The 15,139-nt window shown below is 40.9% G+C and overlaps 1 protein-coding gene across 2 annotated transcripts in view; it reads right to left on the bottom strand.

Annotated features, from left to right (window-relative positions):
- Positions 1-388: 388 nt before the first annotated feature.
- The window catches only part of TXNRD1 (thioredoxin reductase 1), a 170,157-nt gene continuing 155,406 nt past the window's right edge, over positions 389-15,139 (bottom strand). For both annotated transcript variants that reach the window (XM_042469798.1, XM_042469797.1), the window contains exons 13-14: positions 9,250-9,384; positions 389-1,325 (exon numbers count right to left, since the gene is read on the bottom strand). In XM_042469798.1, coding sequence (XP_042325732.1) covers positions 1,263-1,325; positions 9,250-9,384 — 198 coding nt within the window. In that variant the 3' untranslated portion in view covers positions 389-1,262. The remainder of the gene's footprint in view (positions 1,326-9,249; positions 9,385-15,139) is intronic.

Here is a 15,139-nt window from a genome sequence, read left to right as displayed (position 1 = left end):
AGCTGTGCCTAGCTGCTCTTCACCCTCTGAGACTAGAGCAATGACAGTTGGAACAAGGAAGGACCACCTCTCAGCAGGTGATGTGCCAACCAAGGCACGATAGAGCTGTTTGGTAACTCTTCTCCACCTCGGGGCCATAACAATGGCTGTTGGAATGGAGTGGGGGAAGTTTCCCATTTCTTTTTCTCTTCCTACTCTTATGTTTCTAGGTTTCCTAAGTTTCTAACCAAGGATTAATCTAAACTGAGTGCTTATGACAAGATTTTGAAATAGGCCAAGAATCAAATCAAATTGTTCCAAAGGTATGGGCTGCCTGTTTAGGCAACCTGATGTGGGTGGAAATGTGGTGTAATAAATTATAAGAAATTTTACTGAAATAAAGGGAAGAAACGTTTTACCTGTTTTTATTCAACAGACAATATATACAAAGATGGACCGTATTCAGATAAATGTTTATATAATATTTCAAAATATATATGTAACAATATATATTTTAGCATCTGTTATATAAATAATTCACACAGGGTTACATATATCAAAGGTGGGGAAGACATTTCACTAGGGGAATGACTCAATGTAGTTAACATCACAGCTGTATGACACAGTTTTAAAAGTGAGCATGGGATATTTGTTCTTTGATTTTTGTGTAGTCTGGGAAGCCACACTGTTAAATTGTTCTGTGTAAAATAAGGAAATTATATGAAAGAGTGTTGTTTCTTAGAACTATCTTAAAAGAACACAAGCACTCCTTCACAAGCTTAGTTGTTTGATTTGGTACAAGGTTGAAGATGATATGTAGCTTTTCCCATCAAGGATGTCTTGTCGGTGTTCCATAACAACAAACTGAAAAAGTGAAGACATAATGAAGTGTGAAGAACATCTTCATTCTGAGAGGAGAAAGAGTGAAGTCTCAAGCTGTGCCAGCAATCCTTCCATCACTGCCTACCAGAAAGTACTGGTTTTAGACTGTGACTTCATGGAAGCATCTTGAAGAATGCCTTGCCAAGCATCATCTTGATATGGGCTTGTCCCACTGTCGTGCCAGTTGCCATTCCATTGTCACCTGTTAGCTTTCCAGTTCCCAACAATCTGTTTACTTTACTGATGGGGAGGACTTATATTGAACAGAATGGAAATCCACAGATGATATTGCTGTTTCTTGTTTCCTAAGCTGTTTCTCCTCTGACTTTTGGGAGCCAGCCAGCAGTGGTGATGAAAGCTAGTCTCTGGCAAAAGGCAAACAACAGCGGGTGGGCTTAACCTCAGCATCCACTCTGAAGGATATTTGCCCTTGACCGCTTTGTCACAGACAACGTGGTGAATATCTAAAAAAGGAAAGTGGGAAGAGAAGGAGAGAGAACAAAACAACATTAAGATAAAGTCAGGGAGGATTTGTTTAAATGGACAAACCTCAAGATTATTTACTTATACAGCCACCCCACTTTGCTGTACAGGCTAGCTCTGTTGGCTTTTAGTTTACTAGTTGAGAAAAAGGCCTATATGGGCCTAAGACAGCCAAGGGAGGCTTTACAAATTGTGAAATTACACCCCCATAGTTGCTAGGGATGTCAGGAAGTCATTTTAGTGGGGGGGGGGGGAATCCAAGAGTACCAGGATATAATGAGCAAAAGCTTATTAGCAGACAGTCTAGAACAGTGGTTCTCAGCCTTGGGTACTCCAGGCATTTTAGACTTCAGTTCCCAGAATCTCTGATCACTTGGCCAAGCTGGCTGGGATTTCTGGGAGTTGAAATCCAAAACATTAGGAGAGCCAAAGGTTGAGAACCACTGGTCTAGAAGAAGAGGACTCTCATACAAGGAAATCTTAGGGATAGCTATGGAACTACAAGATCTTCCTGACCTGGAGATTTTTGAACAGATGCTGGATGGTGGGTTCCTTCTTGGCAGGTGGTTGAACTAGAAGTGCTTTCCAACTCAATGATTCTAATTTTATTAAAAGGGGTAAAAAATGGGATGGGTGATGGGAGACCCTTCAAGATCATATGAGAGGTCAACATACCCCCTAAACCTCAGAAGTTGCCTACCTCTGTTCTATTTTGCTACGGTCCTGCAGAACCAAAACCATCTGTGATTTTATTTCAAGACCATTTCCAAATGACTATGACAGACCTGTGATTCCAAGAGGATAATCCTCTAGGTTTTATTACGAAGACCAAGGGTGGCGTGGAGAGAGAAAAAAGATAGACCCCCTGCACCCAGCTATTCCTTCACTGTCATCACTGAAAGTACTGTTAAACACATACTAAACACTCTCAAGATGCAGAAAATCCTGCTGTCTTCCCTTTTTTTCAGGGTTTCTGATCCAACAAAGGGAAATAATATGGGAAAAATTGTTGCTTTCAAATTTAAGTGCTTCTTATCTATAAGCACTAAAGATTATTCCATGAAGGTAGGTGTGCAGGTATGTGGGGATCTGAAAATTCACTGTATAACACGCAAGAATTAATGAGCAGCTATTGGTATGTGGATCAGGGATTATTTCCTCCAAGGAAAAATGAAGATTTACCTGAAACAAATGTGAAAAGAAAAGAAGACTTTCCATCTCAGATTCCACTGGAATTAACATGAGCTGTGCCAAGATGACCAGTATGTAGATCAAAGTGAACAATTGTTAGGTGCTAGATGGATTTCCCCCCACTGCAAATAAATAAATATGGGGTGTGGGGGTGTGGGGACAGTTTTCAGACCTCCCCCCCCCCCAGGAATGGCCATTTTTACAATATAAATTTTTACATTAAGGGTTCTCCTGGTCCTAAAATGGTCTAGGAGGCAAAATATGGCAAAATGATTCCATGCTACTTAGAGAGAATTTGGCCCCAACAGATCTTTAACCTGTGGAGGGACATTGGGCACCAAAAAACAAAACAAAAACAAAACCCTGGGAGCAGCATGTAGGCTGCATTTTGTCCACCCGAGCACAGACCATCATGTGGGGCCACTGCATACATGTGGGGAATCAATACGAGCAGTGCTGGGAAGTTTCCACTAGCAGCTAATGGAATAACCACATGTCCAGCGATCATACATGACTAGCTACATGCAGACTGTTAGTTCCTACATGCGAGGGCATTCCAGAGAAAGGCTTACTGCCATGTCTTGGTTTGGCTTTATTGTGGAACTCACCATCCATGGGCTGTCCATCCACAGACGGCAGGTCCCATTGTCCTCAATGGCAGTATATGCACATGACTGCATTGTACTTTTGGGCTAAGGGCTATAGTGGGCCCTCCACATTTGCAGATCTACTGTAAGAATTACTTGCTACAGGTGGCCACTTCAGCACATGGTAAGAACAGTATTTTCGTCATTCATACTCTCCATGCCTCTTAAAAAATGTTAGAAGCCCTGATGGTCCAATTGTACCTTTGGGCTGAGGGCCCTCTACAATTGCTGGGGTTAGGGGTGCTGGATACTCATGAAAGTTGAAAAACCACAAATTTAAAAAAAATCAATATTTTTGTAACCTATAGGAACACCTCTCCAGAATTCTCTAGGTCTAGGTCTTCCAGTGCAACTCTGGTCAACATCTGCAGGAAGATGACCATACAGTCATGCTGGAGGACCTACAGTTTCCTAGAAAAAACATTTCTCTAGGCATTTTTGGTCTGGCAGAGTTACACTAGAGAGAACATATTATGTAATCAAATCCTGAAAAGTCAATGCCACAAATGTGGAGGTCCAACTGCATTCAGTATCTGCAAAAGCTGATGTGTCTTCAGACGGTAATTTTCCAAGTAGTGAACTGAAAGTATACCCCACCCAGCACAAATGGAAGGCAGCAATTGTTGATCTTGGGAACCTTGGTGGTAAAAAGGCACCATAAGTTGAAGGAATGAATAATATAAATAAATCTTTCTATAGGGCAGCATCAGGCAGGCTTAAATTATCTTTGCAGGTTTTACCTTTTTACTAGACTCATGACAGCCACATCTATCTATTATTTCAGTACTTTTATCTTTCACATTATTCATGTACCGGCTCAATCTCATTTTCCCCACAGGGGCAGGGCAAGAGAAATTTCTGCAGTGTCAGAATTAGAAAGTGTAGTTTCCCCCTGTAACTTCCCACTTGAGTTACTAGAAAAAAGAGTTAAAATCACTGAATGGTAGCAGATTGTCTGTACGCTTTCACAGGGTCACACAAGGTGGGACCCATGAGGTTTACACAACATGAGATGGAGGAGAAATCATCCGGTCCTTTGTCTCAAGTAGCAAAATGTCTTGGGCCAGTCATGGTCTTCCCCTAGCAAAAAGAACCCTAAACCACCAACTATTTATAAAAAACAAAACCTGTCTCTCATATCATTTTAATTGCACTGCTCTCTGCCTCCTTCAATTCTGCTATACACTTTGAAAGAAAAGATGCAGGTTGTAAGAATTATACTATGATTACAGCAAAAACATAGAGGGATATGAACAGGTCATTCAAGAGTGGGATTTAATTTATATGCCAGCAACATCCAAGTCTGAGCTCAGGAGGGAACTGCAAAGAAAACAGCTAGTCTCCACATGCCAGTCAGTTGGACTGGGTCAAGTGATGATATCATCATCATCATAATTTATTATTATTATATTTATATCACATATTTCACCAAAAACTGGGATTCAAAGTGACTCAGAATGTAAAAGAACAATACAATTGAAAACATACAAAAAGTGAGCAGGGATCAATAACCTCTGATTCCTAGAAAACAAGGGTGGGCAAAGCATGACCATTCAGATATTGGGCTGAAATTCCACCAGCTGTAGCCAAGCCAGTACAGCTTGTGATGAGGAACTGCTGGGAACTGTAGTCCAACAACATCTGGAGAGCCACACTTTGTCCATATCTGTTATAAATAATTGCTCCTGAGTCAGACCGGCTTCACAATTTAAGCAACAATGGCTTTTCTGGCTGGAAATGACCTTCATGGGTGCTGTGTAAGACTTTTGTCCTTGGGGTGCTTTCCAGTTCTAAGCTGAGAGAGCAAATGAAAGAGCAAATTACAGGAAATGTGGGAAGTTGCTTTAGTTAAGGTTTATTGGACAACTGCTAGATTTGTTTTGCAGACATATGAGTATAGGTAGGAGGATTACAGGAAATCAAATCCACTTCAGTCTAAATGGTTCAAAGCTACAGTAATTAGCTGGCATCAAAGTCATCTCTAAGGGAGAATAAATTGAGAACAGAAAAGAGCATCTGCACATGTTAGCCATGCAAATAAGCCTGAAGCTCATACAGAAAGCAAAGATCTGAACATTTAATAGAGCACATCTTCTCCATATGCAAAAAGCACCATGACTGCATATCCATGTTAAATATTAAAACTCCAGTCACAATCAATTTTTATTTATTTATTTTCTTTAAATTGCAAAATAGAAAGTTTATCCTTTGCAAACTTTTGTCTTTTAAGTTTTGACCTGTTTACTACATTACATTCACATAAAACTATCTTGGATTTTTTTTAAAGCTTCCTAGCAATTTAGATGGATTCAACTTTGTATTTAAGGAAAGAAGAATTGCTAGGGTCAAGGAAAGATAATCTCAAAATCCCTAGGGGCTTGAGAATATTGAAAGAACCGGGTATGTTCCCCCAGAATGATTCATTTTGTAAGAAGTGGTTTGCTATTCTTAATAAGTGCTCTATGGACCTCATGATCCTGCTGATAGAAACCTCAAACAGTGAAATTGAAAAACATAAAATGGAAATTAACATAATTGAACAGGACCTAAAAAAAACAATGGATAATACCACATTCCAACAGAAAATTTTAAATATGGATAAGGATTTGGATAAAGAGATTGTAAAACTAAGAGAAACCAAATTAAAAAAGTTTCAAAGAGACCTGAGGGACTATCAGGAAGATAGAGTGTATAATTGGAAAAAATCAAATAGGTCTAGAAAAACTGTATCCTTTGCTCAGGAGTCATCGGACTATGCCATGAGCCCTGAGGAGAGCAGGAGTGAGGCCTCATATAATGCCAGCACTGATGATTCCATGACTTCAACAGCCCCATCCTCCTCATCATCTTTTTTATATGCAAAACAAAACAGAAACACATACAATATGAGAACAAGACAGGACACCAGACCTGCCAGATTTCCCGGCAAAAAGATATTAAAGACCAGGAGATAGTTAATCTCTCTACAAGGGAATTTACTCCCTACCAACTTCAGGTATTGAAAAAAGGCCTATCCTTTGTGCCTACACCTAAAATTGACTATTTTCAGACTATAATTGAGGCACAAAGGCTATTCAGAAAAATTAAGATTGCAGACTTCTTTGGTACGGAGCAGATTGATAAGGGCAGTGAGGTGTATAACTTCAAAGTGAAATCTACCTTTAATCCAGTTACTACTAATCATAACATCTTGGCTTTTGAGGACATTATCCTTAAGGAACTAGCATCCATTAAGGATCAACCACCTAGAGTCTGGCACAACTTATCAAAACTGGAGAACGTAGCACTTAAAGAACTTTGCCAACTCCAGGATGTTGTCTTCAAGCCTGCAGATAAGGGAGGAGCAATAGTAGTATGGGGTTTGCAAGAATATGTAGCTGAGGCACAGAGACAGTTAAATAACTCGTTACATTATGCACCTTGCAGATGTAATCCCACAAAGGAAATTAAAAGATCCATCTCTGATGTTGTTTATGAGGCCCTCATGTATGGTTATATTAATAAAAACACCCATGATTTTTTGTTGGAATCGGAGGAACGAACACCCCTTTTCTACTTGCTACCTAAAATACACAAGAAAAAATTTCCAGTCCCAGGCAGACCGATTGTGTCAGGCTGTGGATCCATATTGGAACCCCTTGCAGAATATGTAGATTTTTTTCTCAAACCCTTTGTACCACAGATTCCAACCTACATTAAGGATACTGGACACTTCTTGCAGATCCTGGAACGGATTGTTTTGCCTAATGAACATTGCTTACTGGTAACATTGGATGTGGTATCCCTGTATACTAACATAATACATGATGAAGCTATGGACATTATAGAATCAACCCTTAATAAGAGAAGAGACCATCTATATCCCCCTACCCACTTTCTGTGTACACTAGCTGAAATTTCCCTCAAACAAAATTATTTTTCATTCCAGGATAAATATTACTGGCAGGTATCAGGTACAGCAATGGGATGCAAATTTGCTCCAGAGTTAGCAAACCTTTTTATGGATAATTTTGAGCAACAGCATATATTGAATGATGATAATATCTTTAAAACTAACATACTAGAGTTTAAAAGATATTTGGATGACATCTTTATCATCTGGAATGGATCGGAAAATGAGCTTTTTGATTTTCAACAAAGCATTAATAGTGTGCACAATACAATTAAATTTGAATTGAACTTTGATAATGCTAAAATCAACTTCTTGGATGTACTAGTGGTAAAAAAGGGGTTCTACTGGAAACTGATTTGTATAGGAAGGAAACTGACACAAATTCCCTCCTGAGATATGATAGCTTTCATCCACATCACATGAAGCAAAATCTTCCTTACTCCCAGTTCCTCAGACTCAGAAGGAATTGTTCTGGTTTGATGGAATTTGATAAACATGCAAAGACTCTTATAGAACAGTTTGTTGTACGGGGATACCCTAAAAAGAGTTTGAAGCAGGCTTACTTTAAAGTAAGGAGGATGGAACCAAGGAAAGATATCGACAATGAATCTCACCTCCTACATCTTTTAAAACATAGATTTGGATTTATATAGGGTGTTACTCACATAAATACTTCTCAAAAATCATGACTAAGCTTTGCCTTCCAAGGTTGTGGTAATACAAGCATAGATGGTTTTATTTACCATACATGTAAATATGTCAGAGCCTAATGCCTGCTTGATCTTCTTCAAAGGAAATTAGAATTCTGTACTATGGAATCTGCCAGGATTCTGTGCTATAGAATTTTGGGATTTATAATTTGATGAGATACTTAGTATTCTCTGCTGCACCTCCTGAATGACAGCACTAGAGCACACATTATGTAGAACCTAAAATATTATTTTGAATTTTAACATTTAAAAATAATACAATAGTGTTTCTCTGAAACAAAAGTGCTTGCTGCCATGAGTTACTATTGCTATTTGGAAAGTAACGTCTCATCCATTACCAATAATATAATGCACTGCTGGCAGATTGCTTTTGAAAAAAGAAATCAACTGAAAATACAACAATGGCCAAAACTCCCTCCCCAAAAGTATTGTTTTGAAGTAATGAGTACAATTTATAAAGAAAACTGGAATATGGACACTGTTGATGCTAAAAAAAATAGAAGTAATATCACTTGGCATTTTTGCCTCTTCATACATACAAAATAATGACTAATGAAGTTACTTTTAACAAAGAGGACTCATTGCCTGCTAAGCATGTGGGAAAGCAGTGCTTTGATGGAAATAGAAACCTTGCCCATCTTGCAACAATTGATGCTAATATTATAGTTCTTCTACTGGTACTTCTGGGAAAATAGCATAAGCCTGAGGAACAATGTTCCTCCCTCCTCACAACCTAGCTGATCAGCCAGCTACAGAGAAAAGCCAAGGGGGGCAGTGTCAGCTTTGACATCAATACAGTGGAGAAGCTGCTCCAGGAGCTGAACTTTAAAGGATCTATTTAAGAGACTGAAGCTATGTTGGTGACAAGGTTCAATACCTTGGATAGCGCCCTTAACCCTGGAGTGGGAACTTGGTGCCTCACTGACATAGGAATTGCCACTGGGAGAAAGGAGAGCTACCAGCTTTAGGGGTACAGAAAGAGCAGCCAGGCTTATGCATCTGTGGACTCAGACTGCAGACAAACAAAAAGTAAAAGGAGAAATATACTTAATACAATAGGCCCTCCATATCTACGGATTCTTTATCCATGGATGCAATCATCCATGGCTTGAAAATATGCTGAATAAAATATAAATTCCAAAAAAACAAACCATTGATTTTATAAATGGGACACCAATTTACTATGCCACTGTATTTATTGCGATTTCAGCATCCACATATTTTGGCATCTCTGGGAGTGGGGGTAGAGTGTTCTGGAACCAAATTCTCAGCAGATACCAAGGGCCTACTGTACTTAATATGCCTCCACTTACTAGATCTATTTTAAACAGCAGGGCTGGAACATGTGAATCAATACACAGAGTATGGATACCTTGGAAACAACTACTCCAGTTTTAGAACACTAGAAATTAAATTGATGAGAAAGAACTAGACAACATTTTGCAAACTCATGTCTCATACATACCTCTGCACAAACTGGATGGATTCCTATTGTACTGTCTAATACTTTTTTTGTCATTCCGCATTTTATGGCTGCTGCAAAACCTTGAGTGATTTCTCCAGCATTTGGAGCAAGCACGTGGAAGCCAATAACACGCTCCTAAAGAAGAACAACAAACAAGAACAGCCCTATTAAGACAGTCTGAAATAATTATTTTCTTCAGATTATCTAAGGATTTACTTAGTCTTAAAAGAACTGTCACTGATCTCTTTCCAGTCCAATTTTTCTAATTGGATATCTGCACAAGGAACATGTTTTAATTTGATTGGGATAAATTCCAAGGATTGAATGTACAACAAAGAATTGCAAAAGAATAGGCATTTCTTGCCCTAAATACAGAATTTATATGTTAATATTTACATTGTTCTTCAGTGTTGCCAATTTCGCGACTTTCACACGAAAACGGGGACTTTTCAGAGCTTTTCGTGTGATTTTCGCGCCTAGCTCTTTTTCAGTGCCTTTTCAGCGACTTTGGCCCATTTCAGCTCCAGCCTGAGAGGGAGGCTGGCAGCAGAGCAACCAACCCTTTCTCTAACCCCCAAGAGGGCTGGAGAAAAACCTCTCTCTCTCTCTCTCTCTCTCTAATGACTCCCTCTGAGAGCCAGGAGGGAGCAAGCCCAACCAACCCCAACTGTTTGGAGGAATAGTTCAGCTAATCAGAGAGAGGACAGTGATTGCCCCCCCCCTCAGGCATTCTCAGGCTCCAGGGGCAAAGCACAGTGGCTGCGGTGCTGGAGAGAGGCAGGGAGTGAGGGAGCTTGGCTGGCTTCTAAATTGCCTTGGATTTCCAAGTAAGACATAAGTTTTCAGGCACACAAAGGCAATTCCTGATAATGGTATCATGGCTTGATGTTGTGGACTTCTGTGTGTGCCTGAGAGTGACATTTGAATTTCTGAATTCCTGAGCTTGGGCAGAGTGCCCCAAGCCTACCTCTCAGGGTCGTTGTTGTACTGTGATGTGGACCATTTGGGTTGTGTGATGTGAATGTGATGTCCCTGAGTGTGTGTTAGTGATTAAATCTGCCTCTGAGCATGGGCAGAGCACCTGGTCAGTTGGCATCCCTGCCCTGTCTTCCAAGAATTTTGTTTTGTGGCTCTCTTTTCGTTCTCTTTTCCATTGCCATCCATATTGCAGAAATAATCCAGTTTGGCACTGCTTCTAACTGCAAGGCTCCCTGCGATGATGGGATTCTGGGCACAACAAACCACCAAGCCCAGGATTTCATGCATGGAGCCCTGGCTGCCGGTAAAAGCAGTGTCTCAACATGTCACAAGAAACTACAATTCCCAGGATTCCCTGGTTTGACAAGGGAATTGCCTCCACGCTTCCATATCACAGCCCCAGAGAATGAGTCTACAGGATATCAGTGTTGCCAGTTTAAGTCCAGTTCTTCAGCTGCATTTGGATTTAATAATAATAATAATAATGGTGATGATGATAGAGAGATAGATCTTGTAGCACCTTTGAGTCTCACTGAAAAAAAAGTTGGTAGCATGAGCTTTCCTAGACTTAAGCGTATTTCCTCAGATGCATGGGAGCTGTAGTTCATTATGGCACCAGAGCTCTTTCTCACGAAACTACAATTCCCAGAGTTCCCTAGCACTGAGCCAGGGCAGTTAAAGCGGTCTCAAACTGGATTATTTCTGCAGTATGGATTAGACCTTGAGCATTTTTAATAACGAAGGTCCAAAACACTGCAGAAATAATCCAGTTTGTGACCGCTTTAACTCTCCTGGCTCAGTGCTAGGGAATCCTGGGAATTGTAGTTTGTTGTGGCACCAGAGCTCTTTTTGATAAAGAAGGCTCAATGTCTCACAAAATTACACTTCCCAGGGTTCCCTAGCACTGAGCCAGGGCAGTTAAAGCAGTCTCAAACTGGATTATTTCTGCAGTGTGTCTTGGACCCAACTCAGGCTGCATCTTCACTCCAGAGACAATTCCCAAGATTCCATAGCACTGAGCCAGGGCACCTAAAGTGGTCTTGAACTATTTCTGCAGTGTGTCTTGGACCTAACTCAGGCTGCATCTTCACTCCAGAGACAATCCAGTTTCATACCGTTTTTACTGCCATGGCCCAGTGCTATGAAATCCTGGGAATTGTAGTTTGTTGTCACACCAGTTTGCAGAGAGAGAAGGTTAAATGTCTCAGAAAACTAGAATTCCCAGGATTCCCTAGTACTGAGCCAGGGCAATTAAATGGGTGTCAAACTGGATTTATTTCTGCATTGCGGTTGCAGCCTAACACATTTCTATTTGGCACAAAGCTTCCTGAACCCCCTTCATGCCAAAATAAATATCTTAAAAGGACTGAAAGATTCTTTGTTTGGTTCAATGGTGATTTTGAGAGTTGAAATAAGTTATAATTATTTTTATTCAATTGTGTTTACATTTATTTGCAAAACATCCGCCATTTTAACATTATGGGAATTTTCTGGGAATTGTGACTGAATATTCCGTGTGATCTGGGGGGAATTCAGCGGGTTTTGGACAAACATTTCCGGGAATTATCTTCCAGGCTTGTTGGCAACACTGTTGTTCTTGTTTTAATTTTACACCTAACAGAATAAAATGGAAATTAAATCAAGTCTGATTAAAAACAACAACAAACTTATTAAAAATTAGCACATTTAATTAACCATTCCCTCTGTTAGTAAGAAGTACTGTATATACTCAACTTCCGTTCCTACCTCTCCGGGAGGTCCCAGATGGTGCAGCTGGGAGACGTGTGCTCCGACGAGAGGCCCCTTAAAACTGGGGTCCCTCAAGGGGCCATTCTGTCTCCCATGCTATTTAACATTTACATGAAACCGCTGGGAGAAATCATCCGGAGACATGGGGCGCGGGGTTATCAGTACGCTGATGACACCCAAATCATTTTCTCTATGTCTCCGACTGATGCAGTGACTGGGGATGGCGTCTCTCCTCTCGCGGCCTGTCTGGAGTCAGTAATGGGCTGGATGAGGGAAAACCGACTCAAATTGAATCCAGAGAAAACGGAGGTACTAGTGATAGGTTCTCCTGGTCCAGGAATGGCGGTGGTTCCACCTGTCCTGAACGGGCTCACGCTCCCTGTGAAGGACTCCGTGCGCAGTCTGGGGGTGCTTCTTGACTCGTCGCTTCACCTGACTGCTCAGGTGAATGCGACGGTCAAGAGCACCTGTTATCAGCTTCGGCTGATCCGCCAGCTGCGCCCATATCTGGCCCAGAGGGACCTAGAAACTGTTGTACATGCTCTGGTAACCTCGAGATTGGATTTCTGCAACGTACTCTACATGGGGCAACCCTTATACCAAACTCGGAAGCTACAAATGGTGCAGAATATGGCGGCCCGGCTGGTCACTGGTGCTCCCAGGACCAGCCATATAACACCGGTTCTTAGGGACCTCCATTGGCTGCCCATTCGCTTCCGAGCTCAATATAAGGCGTTGGTTATTACCTATAAAGCCCTAAATGGCTTGGGCCCAGGATACCTAACGGACCGTCTCTCCCCGTACATTCCGCCTCGCACCCTCAGAACGTCTGGGCAGCAACTACTGAAGGTGCCTGGGGCCAGATTAGCCTCCACCTCGCGGAGGACTTTTTCCATAGCTGCCCCAGCCCTTTGGAATAAGCTGCCCACTGAGCTCCGCTCATCTACCACCCTGGCCCAATTTAGGAAGGATCTCAAAACCTTCCTATTCCAGCAGGCATTCCCCGAATAAATATCCTGTGGGCCTCCCTCCTCTTCCGTGGCCATGAGGTTGGGCTATAGGGGATTTTTATTTGTTATTGTGTTTTATGGTTTTAACTTTTCCTGCACTGTATGTAATTTAATCTTGTTGTTAGCCGCCCTGATCCCTGGAAGGGCGGGATAAAAATAAAAATTTTATTATTATTATTATAACTATAAATTAACCTCAGTTTTTGAGGCCAAAATTATGGATTTTGCCATGACCCCTGGATAGATTGAGGGTAAAACTTGGAGACTCCTTCAGTGTGTATATGTTGTGCTTATGGCAAGAGAGACTCTCATTGAATCTTTTAGCTTCATCGTTTCAGATTTCGTTTCTGCCAGATGGGTGGGAAGGAGATGGACTCTTAAACAAACAGCAATATCAATCAATTACCCAGGACTCTTTCTGCATGGCTCCAGGGAGAAATAAAGTCCTCTCCTCACCACATGGGGAAATCTGAAAGAGCTGCTATCACATTTCCATAGTGACACATAAATAAGTCAACCTGGTATTTTGGGGTCAATTTTGGGGCATAAATTTTTAGATTTATAGATGAGTACATACAGTATTCCACACATAAAAATTCTGGTTTCCAAAATTAACTTTGAGGTGTTTTAGGTATAATACCAAATCCTAACTTGCTTCAAATTTTGTCCACAACTTGGACAAAAGTTCTTCCATCAAATGAAGAAAGGCGGGGGGGGGGGGGGCGACTGCTATGCTTAATACTGTTTTGTGCTTATGGCGCAAAACTATGCTTTTCTGTGTAAATAAGCCTCAGAGAGTTAAATGGAACTTACTTTCAAAAGTACAGTGGTACCCCGGGATACGAAATGACCGCGTTACGAAATTTCCGGGATACGAAAAAATTAGATAGGAAAAAACTGTTCCGGGTTACTTTTTTTTTTGGCTTACGAAAAAATTTTTGGTGCTTTTCGGCGCTTTTTCGCACGAAATCGCGGCTTTCCAGCGCTAGCGGCTATGGCTTTTTCGGGTTGCGAAATCTTTCGGGTTACGAACGGCGCCGCGGAACGAATTAAATTCGTAACCCGGGGTACCACTGTATGTGTGCATATAGCATATAGAATGTTATTGTATGCAACACTCATAGCATGCTTTCTTGTTTAGTCACTGTAAGATCATTTTACTTAAAACAAAAACACAAGATACTAGGCCAGCTTCACTATTAGGCAGAATGAGGTGTCTGTCCAAGGTACCAAAATAATTTGACCTACTTGCCCTGCACCTTGAAATGAGCTGGGTTGTGTACACATTCTGTTGTTTTGCCTTATTAACAATAATGGGCATAAACTCTACATCACTGAGCAGAGTCACTCATTTAGGAAACATTCTAATATAATCCAAGTCTCATGCTCACCATCTGCCTCTTTGATGTGATGACCTGTTTCTTGCCCATACACTTCTGACTGCTAATAGGGGCATAAAAGGGTGAATACTCTTCTACATAAAGTATTTTCCTCACACAGAAAATTAATGTTAAAGAGAAAGGATGTAGCCTAGCCTTGTTTTTGGGTATGGCAGGTAAAGAATTTGGAAAAGTTACTAACCATGTTGACTGGGGATTCAGGGAATATCCAAAGCAGTAATTTTTCCAAGCTCTGGCCAGGACCCCCCAATCTCAGATGGTGCTGTTTAGAAACTCGCTGCCTTAGAACTGCCTCTTTTTAGGGTGAATGACTTTGAACAGCAGAGCTGTTTCGAAGCAAAAGGACTACTAGAATTCATCTGCATAGCAGGGAGGATCCAACCACATCCACACAAACTTCCATGTCCCAAGTGTATGGACATTGTATTTAGCATAATGTCAATGAGAAAGCAACAGACTAATTCCCCAATGTTGGGAATGCAGATTAAAATGCATGTTCAAATGCTTTCCAAATGTTTACAACCTTATTATTATGGGCTCATGACTCCTATTGTTAACAATTTATACAGTCTAATTCTATAGGAAAGGTTCCTGAGAAAACCTGTAATGCCAAGTTCACTTTAACAGACCTGTGCACATTAATGCTACTTAAGCATTTGGCCTTCTGTGTTTAATAACACAGTCTGAAAATAGCCCCTAGCCATAGGACAATGGGCACAGACTAAAGAAACCATTTGTATGGTTCACCACAGC

The sequence above is a fragment of the Sceloporus undulatus genome, chromosome 5 (genome assembly GCF_019175285.1).
Source record: "Sceloporus undulatus isolate JIND9_A2432 ecotype Alabama chromosome 5, SceUnd_v1.1, whole genome shotgun sequence".
Taxonomy (NCBI): domain Eukaryota; kingdom Metazoa; phylum Chordata; class Lepidosauria; order Squamata; family Phrynosomatidae; genus Sceloporus; species Sceloporus undulatus.
The sequence above is the reverse complement of the archived record's forward strand: the minus strand, read 5'-3'. Positions and strand labels throughout refer to the sequence as shown.